Below are 10246 nucleotides of genomic sequence, written 5' to 3' on the forward strand. Positions count from 1 at the left end.
TCATGAGACTCATTGTGAATTTTAAAAATCATTTCATTATTTCTGCATGGTATATGGTGTGATTTTTAAGTAAAACATGTTTTAAATTTCAAATCAGTAGATTATTAAAAGGTTTCATTTAAATATAACATAATAATCATAACCATATTACATAAATTCTCACTTTTATCCATTTAATAAGTGATGCATGTTGTTTAATTTGTGTTAAGGTATGTAAGAAAAAGTATGGATGTGTGGACTAATTTCTAAAAGGTTATTATATTGCATATGATTTGGGAACAGAATGTACTATAAATTATAGATTAAATTTTTTGTTACATGTTATGATATAAAAAGTAAATCAATATTTCTTCTTTGGCATGGCTTATTGAAATATGGCATTATGTATTTTAAAATTAAATTTATTAATATTTTTCTTGTATTTTCTTTCTAAATGGTAAAGATTAAGAGAAATTTTGGGGTAATTGTAAACATTTCTTCTTGGATAAATCCATCAAATCTATGAATGGCACTTTTTCCTAATTAGTGAACAGCTCAACTGTATATGCCCATTATTGAATTTTCTCTAGTAATGACCTTTGAAGATTTAAAGACACACTATATAAAATGAAATGTAAGAACACTGGCAAAATAATGTAATTTATAGATCTAGTGAAAATTATCTCTAGGTGAATTTCATAGAACTATTATTTTCATATTCCTTAATGACTTGTATTTAAAATCAGAGCAATTTTTATTCACTGTCATTCATCAATGGTCACTTATTATGTACGATTTAAACAATACATGCCTAATAAAAACTGTTTTGAGTACATAAGAGTAAAAACTACCATCCTGGCTGAGAGATGAATCATCTGAGTGACTGAGTCATGAGCATGCACTTTGATCTTTGCTAACCAACAACATATATTCTCTTCATACACATTTCTCAGCTTCCAAATCCTCTTATAAAGGGAAAAATGCTCAGAATTATTTTTATAGATTGATATAAAATTAAAGTGGAAACAGACCTTTAAAGATATGAATTCCTTGCAATGCATTTGCAAACCCCCGCTGGGTGAAGGGAGGTGTTCGGAAAACATTGGAGATACTAGATCAGATCATTTATAGGGCTCCTTCCAGTTCTAAAATTGCCCACGCCTTCATTTATACATTAATCAGGTAATGTACATTTGCATACACATCAGAGTAACTAGTTGACTAAGTTAACCAGTGGAAAATTTTTAGATGAAGAGATGAATGGCATTTCCTCGAACATATGGTGGCCGTGCTGGTGAAGCTCTTGGGGTGTTTTCAGGATTAAAGAGTCCTGAAGGATATATTTGCGAAGCTAAAAATGAGAACTCCATGTGGCTAAAAGGATAAAAGTAAAAAAAGAGGTGGGATTTCTGAATATGATGGAGAAGGGTACTGTCCCTGATGTCAGACGGACCCTGGCTCTGAGGTCAGCCCCATTCCTGGTTGCCCAATCCTAGCCAAGTTATTTAAACTCGTTAGGTCAGTTTACTCTTCTGTAAATTATACAATGTGGATAATAGACGTACAACCTATACAGAGATGTTGTGAGGAGTAAATGAGGTAATGTACGTAAAATGCTTGGGGTGGTACTTGAACATAGTAACTTCTCAATACATTTAACTGTAACTATGTTTCCTTGTCTGATGCTCTTTCCTTCAGGCAACTGAAAGGAACTTTCTGATGGATTTCCTTTCTTTCAGATTTCTGAGGGGAACTCCTGCTTGCTGAGTGAAAATTTACCAAGTGCCAGAATTTCAGTCCCGCTGACTACCAACCAGAATTGTTCACGTGCAACATCAGTAGGGTAATTTAATGATGAGGACACAGAAAGGACACCCTTTTATGCTTGCTTTCTTTTATCATTTTAATCATTTATGGAAAATAGCTCTCTGATACTACACAGATAAATTGCTAAGATTTCTTTTTTTTTTTTAAGATCTTATTTATTTGCGAGAGAGAGAGCATGAGCTGGGGGAGAGGCAGATGGAGAGAGAGAGGCAGACTCCCCCCCCGACACTGAGCAGGGAGCCCGATGTGGGGCTTGATCCCAGGACGCTGGGATCATGACCTGAGCCAAAGGCAGACACTTAACTGACTGAGCTGCCCATGTACCCCAAATTGCTAAGGTTTCTATTGTGTTCTATAAAGGACACAAGTTTAAAATGCTTTTCAAAACATCTGTAATATTTAAAGATTATCATTATTAATATTGGATTATCTCCATTGTTTCGTTGACTTGGGTGAGAATATTTCAAAAACGTACAGCTAAATTTTTATTTAGTTAGGAATTAATTTTGTGGCTGCTAGATTAGCCTCCCCCTTCTCTGGTGTTCTTCCCCCCCACCCCCACCATTTTTCATTATTTTTGGTGTTATTCCTTATTTATTGACATGCACTGGTTAGACAACAAAGAAAGCAGTATAAATGTGAAAATTAGTATTTACCGATATCATCAGCAATGAAGGCATGTTTGATCTGAAGGAAGATGAAAATGAGCCATAGACCTAACCAGACTCACATGATTAGGGCCCACGTAGGTACCACAGCACTTACGTACGGTGCACACTGGGGGTGCAGTGGGGACCCCAGAGCACATTGGCCTACAGATAGAGAGCGGCATATCTTTGAGTTTCTCATCATGCAAAACACTTTTAACAACAACAACAACAAAATTTCCAGGAGGAGAAAAACCCAAATTAAACAGAAGCACACTCAAGTATAACTCCAGATAGATTGGCTGTGCTTTTGCTCTGGAGACCTCTGGTGGCTGAGAGCATTGGCCACTTGGGGAAGAGGACAGAAGAAATGAGAGATTGAAGAGGCTGTGCTGCAAAAGCAAGAAGATAAGGTCTGGGCAGCCCCTGGTTGATCACACAGCCTGAACAGTGATGGGCATGACGTGTGTTTGGACTGGTCTCAACTACTGCTGTCACAGCTGTCAAATATTTTCAATCTCATCCCTGGGAGAACCTCAAATTTTCCCTCATTTCTCAGTAACTGCAGATGAACAAGAGTTAGCAGATGTTTTTATGCCTTACATAAATCTGTTAAATCACCTAATTATTTCATGTGCTGAGGTCTAACATGGCTTTATCCATATATTTCCAGTAGCAAATGTTCATTTCTTTTCCTTAGATGTCAACCAAAGGAAGATAAGTATTCTTTTAAAAGCTGCAGTTCTGATTTCGTGTTTGGAGAAAACATGGTAGAAAGAGTTCTGGTAAGAATTTGGCGAATGTTTCTATTATAAAAGCTGTCACTTCGAGTTTCTGGAGGCAAATTAATTAAAACAATGTTAAATTGGAGCATACTTTAACTCCTGAGTTCAAGGGCACGTTTCTTTCTTTAACCGGAAAGATTCTCCTGGGAAGTAAGTTCTAGTTGTTAGAATAATGGGCAGGAACCCACAGAGGAAGGGAATTGTATAATTATAACATCATTACTGATGAGAAATATTAAATAGTTCTTTGACATGTTTTACACCCAAGGTACCCAAGGAAATCCCAGAATTATCTGCAATAGATGAACTTAACTGGTAATGATATTTTACTATCAGGGTTTTTTTTTTTTTTTAAAGATTGTATTTATTTATTTGACAGAGATAGAGACAGCCAGCGAGAGAGGAAACACAAGCAGGGGGAGTGGGAGAGGAAGAAGCAGGCTCATAGCGGAGGAGCCTGATGTGGGGCTCAATCCCAGAATGCTGGGATCACGCCCTGAGCCAAAGGCAGACGCTTAACCGCTGTGCCACCCAGGCGCCCCTACTTTCAGGTTTTTGATAGCATTTTTCGTAACGAGATGCACTTAAAATCATTTGCCAATTTTTTCTTGTTAACCCCAACCCTCCCCTTCAAGCTTTTACAGTGAAAAACATTATCATAACTTTTTTTTTTTTGCAGGCTTTAAGAGGAAAATCATAGTACTCTATTGCCTAGGGAAACATACTTGCCACGTGGAAACCCCTAAGGAGTATTACCAGCATCCCTATTTACTGGGCGTCCTCCTCCATGAGGCGGCTGCCGCTCTGCCCTCTACAGCTAGCGTGCATTAGGACTACCAGTGACATCAAAGATCCAGAGGAGGCTACACAGATATTAAAACCTGCATAGAGGCTCAGAATGACAAAGGACCAATTCATGAGGCCTATTTCAAGTTTTTTAGGGCTTTCACAAATGGTCCCTTTTTAAGACTTGGTTTATTCTACACCCGCCTCGGGCTAAACCCCAAATCCCAAGAGTAGTGTCACAGCTTTTTAGCTTGGGGACACCCTCTGTCACTCTCAAGATGAAGGGCAACTCCACAGTTCTAGAGCTGTTGACCCACATCTTTGGATCTGAACCAGAATGGACCAACTTCCAGAGCGAAGTTCTAGGCGATACCTTTAGGCACATTTCTTCCCCATTGTTTACTCCTAAATTTGGCACTAGGCTAGCCACAGCTTCTGTAAGATGTCACAGACACAAATAAAATACTTTCCAATGCTCCCAAGGATCAACTTTAACATTCAATTCAACTTCACAAACATGTTTTGTGTTCTTATGATATCGAAAGCGCTGGTGTTGGTCTCAAGTTTGGCTGCATAATAACAATCATCTGGTGAGCCTCTAAAGGATTTCATGTGCCCGGGCATCTCCCCAAACCGATTAGATCAGAGTCTCTGTGGGTGAGGCTAGGTGTCAGGTGATTTGAATGTACAGCCGGGATTGAAAAACACCTGGGGGAGTGGTTCTGCAAAGCGAAAGGGAGACACTGTGCTCTGGAGGTGTTTGTCATCTAAGGGGAGGCAGAGACAGATCTGAGCACATGAGCTCCAGTTGGGATTAGAAATGTGGTTTGAGGAGGTATTTGTGTACATTTCCTATGGGCACTTTCAGTCTGGCTTGCAAAGGAAACTGAGCTTCCTGTCTCTTTGATAACATCCTAGACTAGCAGGAGCAGTAGTTGTCCCTTGTATTCGTCCTCTGCTTAATCCTATAATCCCGCGACCTTGTGATCTGGGGGTCAGAATGCCCTCCTGCCTTGTTTGCTGACCGTGTGCTGTTCCAGTGAGTCATGAAACTTTCTGTGCCTTCCTGTTTATTTTCTTAAAATGGAAATAATCACACCCATCTCTACCAATTTTAACAGAATTATCTTAAAATATCCAGTTAAATTATGTGGAAGAATTTTGAGTTCAGAAACCCAAGTTCTGAAGTACTGTTCTGACTCCCCCTGTTCTTCAGGGGCCTCTCCAGGATCACACATGGCCTGGCAATTGCTCAGTCTTTCTTCACAGGCCTTGATTTACAGCCCCTGTGCAGGGCCCTAGGTGTGCAGCCTTAAAAGAGATTGTGGGCAGAAAGGGTCTTAGAGGGAAAATGAAGATGAGCTCTGAGACAGCGAGTGGGTTCGCTGGGTAGCTTGTATGATTATGTTGGATAGGAAGTGGACTGCTGGGAATATCGAAAGACCTTGAAACCGAGATGAGAGTTGCATCTCCTTCCAGGCATCAGGTTAGTCTGGGTGCAGCGCGGAACAGCTGTGACCCCTTTCGGGTCTCTAAACCTCCTCCCCTTGTCCCTGGAACGAGAGCCCATCTGAAGCAGGCTGGTGGTAACTAGATTACGCTTCCTCATCATCAGGACCAAGGTCCTCCCATGATAGGATTTCCCTGCTCAGCACATAGGGAGCCCCTAACAAAAGCACAGCACTAGAGTTTGTTTGCCGTGTTGAAGTAGAAGAAAAAAAGGTAGCTTCTGGCTTATTACAAATATATAGGGATACGATTCAGTAACATATCTTTATCCCTCACCTAGGAGACGCAGCATCTCACCCGATCTCAACTCGAAAATGACGCCTACACCAAGGAAAAACCATTCAAATCCACTCTAGAACTTCTTGTCAACTCTCCAAATTCAAGTAAGAATTATGTCATTTGTAAAAAAAAAAAATTTGATTCAACTAGTTCATTTCCTGTTTTTCCATGTCATTTGTTTAATATCTATACAATACAAAATCAATAACACAGTGCTTTAAAAATTTTTGGTTGAGATTAAAGCATACAAGTATGGTCATATGATACATAAGCTTAAACATTTTTTTACTTGAGGATATGAGAAATCATTAAAGAGATTTATCTAAACTCGAGTAGTTTCACTTTTTGGGAAACAGTCATGGTTATAAAAAGCGAAGTAGACATGTATATTAATGGGGACAATAAAGAGCTTGTACAGTAGAGAAAATGGGGTCTTTCACGTGTCTTCTCCCCCAATTTTTTCTTAGGCACAGACTCTATTAAAAATATATCCCTAATTGAATCAGCTGCTGCTTTCTCTTCTAAGCCATCACCCAAATGCTTGCTGGAGAAAATTGATGTTGTAACAGGAGAGGAAGCAGAACATAATGTGTTAAAGGTCTGTATATCACACGTTGCTCTTTCTGGCAGCAGGAACACCTTTAAAAATAAAGGCAGAAGTGTCGTTTTCATGAAGACAGAGCTGCTTCCATAAAAATGTGAGAGGCTTCCAAAGACTAAGCCAATATTTTGTTGTATTCATACGTTAGTATATGTAAATTTCAGGAAGATGGATTATTGGGTTTACAACCATTCACATTAGTCTCTTAGAAAGAAGACAGCCAGACACCCTGTCTTAAAACAGCTACAGACCTGTTTTATACTTTTCGTGCCTACTTCTATAATCAGTGCATCATCCTATGATTTAAAAGTTCTACTCACCCTGGACATTTTTAAATGATAAGATGAATAGATTTCAGTTCAAGATAATAAAAAAAAAATCTGTTTTTCTTTGAAAAGTTCTTTTAAAAAAGTTTTGGATTTTATACAAAGCAAGACTTTCACAGATGTAGTATACAGTATCATACATAGGATTTGAATGTTGGGTGGCCTAGCGATCAGTCAAGGCACATGAAACGTAATCACTATGACCTAATCGTTTTCCAACAGAGTGCAGATTTCCCTTTCTCTTTCTCCATCTGCTTTTACCCCCAAATCTTTCCATTTCTCTTCTCTTCTCCCATGATTTACTATACATTTACTATCAAGTGTGTTTCCAAGCACAACTCTCAGATCAGATTAAACTGAGATTAAGTGAGGTAATTGCTTGAGGTCCTGGCATGCTATATTTTTAACAAGTCATCTGGGTGATTCTTGTACACAGTAACATTTAAAAGCATTAAATTATACTACGGTACTCTGGTATCACATCCTACTTCTGATGCTGTATTCCTCAAAAAATTTTAAGCATGCAAATAGTTTCACTATTCCTTTACTTTCACGTAAGTTACATAGCTCAAATAACATTAATTTCATTTAAAAGTTGGTACCTATAAATATATTGTTAAGTGAAAAAGCACAATACAGAAAGTATGTGTAGTATTCTACCACTTATAGAAAAAGTAAGGGACATATGTATCAACATGTATATACATACAAATATCTCTGGAAGGATAAAAAAATATTAGCAACAGCGGTCACCTGTTGCAGGGGGTGGAAATTGACAGATGGAGAAGCAGGGTTGGAAAGGACTTTCCATTTTTTCTTTTTAAAGATTTTATTTATTTATTCGACAGAGATAGAGACAGCCAGCGAGGGAACACAACCAGGGGGAGTGGGAGAGGAAGAAGCAGGCTCACAGCGGAAGAGCCTGATGTGGGGCTCGATCCCACAATGCCGGGATCACGCCCTGAGCCGAAGGCAGACGCTTAACCGCTGTGCCACCCAGGCGCCCCAGGACTTTCCATTTTGTACATCTTTTTGCTTTTTGATATTTGAACTATTCAAAAATTGCATGTTTTAAAAGTTAAATAAATTTTTAAAGCTGGTTTACAAATCATTAACAGAGGTTATTCTGGTAAAATCAGACAAAGAGAAGTGTTACAGCATAAGAAAGAAATCACTTTGAAAATTTTTTTTATATATTTGACATTTAAAAAATTGTTCTTTAGATCAACTGCAAGCTTTTTATATTCAACAAAACAACACAGTCCTGGATTGAAAGGGGCAGAGGAGCTCTGAGGCTGAATGACACAGCAAGCAGTAACTGTGGAACATTCCACTCAAGACTAAGTAAGGAATCATTTTGTAAAGCAACCCACTATTTCTCAGAGTAAAATTTGCCAGTAGGTACACATCATTTTCTGGAGATGTTATCAAAGAGTCAACAAACCAGACTGTTGAAAACAATGTTGTTTTGAATGTACTATTAGCAGCGTCCTGTTTAGAGCAGGCTCTGGTGTCAGACTACACAGGTTCTGGTTCTGCCTCTATCACTGACTAACCAGTGACCTTGGATGAGGTACTTAATCTCTCCTTGCCCTACTTATATCAGTTTCAAACAGGGAGACTAGTACTCCCTGACTTATTGAGCAATTGTGAGAATTCAGTGAGATAACGCATTTAAGCACCTATGAGTGAGCCCAGTACACACCTCAGTAGTAATCTCCGTATTATTTAAAGCCATATGATGACATTATTTTTGAAGGATAAATAGTTTTTCTAAAAGAGAATATTTGCCCTATCGTTTATTCTTGGCATTCTAAACATGGCGTGTGGGTTGAGATGAAGGGTCAGTTTCCTAGGAAATAAAGGGGTGTGGTTATTGAATCCTGTGTGTGGTTACTGACATCCAGAGTGATGGTGAGAATCTCGAGTCAGTCAAACTGGAATACTCGGAAAGTTTTTGGCATCCGAAAAGACACACTGTGTGTTGTTCAGAGGCCCAAACTGAAAGTGAGCACCCCGCACGGTGTGGGAGGGTTTGCTGGTCAACCCTGGGCAGTCAACGCTGTGGAGGGGACCATTGGTAGAAGTTGGATCCACATATATGGATGTTTACTGAGCTTCAGATATCAAGCTCAAGGAACCAGTAAGGAATAGAATTCAGACTAAAAGTTCTATAACTGGCAAATAGGTTCCTAAATAACCCAACCAAGTATTATTCCCAAGGCAGGTGCTAGTTGTTTTCCACTCTTGTTCAATGCCACTCTTTCCACTGCCTGCCAAAATTTGTGATGCATGGTGTTTACATGCTGGGTAACCTGATTTTACTTTCTATATGGTATACTATGATCACCTTTCCACATCAGTTGTCACCTTTCTTCCCAATTCTTAATGGGTTCATAATATTATCTTGAATAGATATCTTGAATAGCCATGTCATCATTTACTTAGCTAATTCCATTTTTTGAATGCCTAAAGCCAAGTTTTCTCCATTATAAACAATTCTTGGATAAATATTCTTCAGACTACTAGATCCTCAAAGGAGTTCTAAAATTTTCATCATTTTTGAATATTATAGTAAAAAAATAATTCCAGCTTTTAAGCTAAGAATAGTCCTCCAACATAATGAAGCTCAATTTGAAAAACAACTTATAATCAAGCCAAATTACAACGTAATAGTGAAAATACAGTCTGAAAAACAACTGTAAGATTTACTTTGCTTTCAAAAATGGCAAATTCCCCAGGAAGGTCAAGGAATCAACTGTTCTGTAGTCTTATATACTCACCTTTCTATTTTAGTTATGCGCAATCAAGGCAGCCTGAGGCTGATTCTCAATAGCAAACTCTGGGCTCAAATGGAGATTCAAAGAGCGAACCACAAAAATTTGCGAATAACAGCTACTGATTTAGAAGACTATAGCATCAAAGTGTTTTTAATTCAGGTAAGTAACAAATTTCAGTGATTATTAATTATCCTACTATATTTCTAGATCTCTGCAATTGCTAATTTGTTTAATTTCATTGTAACCTGCACCACTGGCAAAAAAACAAACAAACAACCCCCCCCCCAAAACCAAAAAACAAACCTCAGCCATTCATTTTGGTTATTTACAGTTCAATATAAGACCCAAATTTTATATGCAATTTACAGATTAATACCAAAATCTATAGTAATCAATTGGTATATGTCCCAAGATGTTGGTATTGATATATGCTTCAAACCTCCACATTTTTCTTTACCATTGAAATTATGTCAATGATCTTACTAAGTTACCAAAGAGACTGTTGTCAAGATTGGCTCCTAGGAGTCCAGTGGAATACACAGCCCAGTGCTTATACTGAATGCCGAAACTGAGAAGGCTTTGAGATCACTGGAAAGGAACCAGTGAGAAATGGAAAAACACAAGGCTAGTAAGTTAAAACAACCAGTCCAACAGCAAATTCCAATTCTGGACATGAGTCAGTCTCCAAGGTAACAGGATGGGAGTGCAGTCTTAGCTGTTCCTGGCA

At 38.4% G+C, this 10246-nt stretch overlaps 1 protein-coding gene across 4 annotated transcripts in view; it reads left to right on the forward strand.

Annotated features, from left to right (window-relative positions):
• RANBP3L (RAN binding protein 3 like) overlaps nucleotides 1–10246 on the forward strand; it is a 47323-nt gene that overhangs the window by 28829 nt on the left and 8248 nt on the right. For all 4 annotated transcript variants that reach the window (XR_569138.2, XM_008692630.2, XM_008692632.2 and 1 more), the window contains 6 exons: nucleotides 1719–1822; nucleotides 3154–3238; nucleotides 5814–5916; nucleotides 6280–6410; nucleotides 7963–8083; nucleotides 9536–9678. Coding sequence is in view for 3 of the 4 variants with exons in the window: in XM_008692630.2 (XP_008690852.1) it covers nucleotides 1719–1822; nucleotides 3154–3238; nucleotides 5814–5916; nucleotides 6280–6410; nucleotides 7963–8083; nucleotides 9536–9678 (687 nt within the window). In the remaining variant the exon portion in view is untranslated. The remainder of the gene's footprint in view (nucleotides 1–1718; nucleotides 1823–3153; nucleotides 3239–5813; nucleotides 5917–6279; nucleotides 6411–7962; nucleotides 8084–9535; nucleotides 9679–10246) is intronic.

This window comes from Ursus maritimus, unplaced genomic scaffold, assembly GCF_017311325.1.
Source record: "Ursus maritimus isolate PB19 unplaced genomic scaffold, ASM1731132v1 scaffold_15, whole genome shotgun sequence".
Taxonomy (NCBI): Eukaryota; Metazoa; Chordata; class Mammalia; order Carnivora; family Ursidae; genus Ursus; species Ursus maritimus.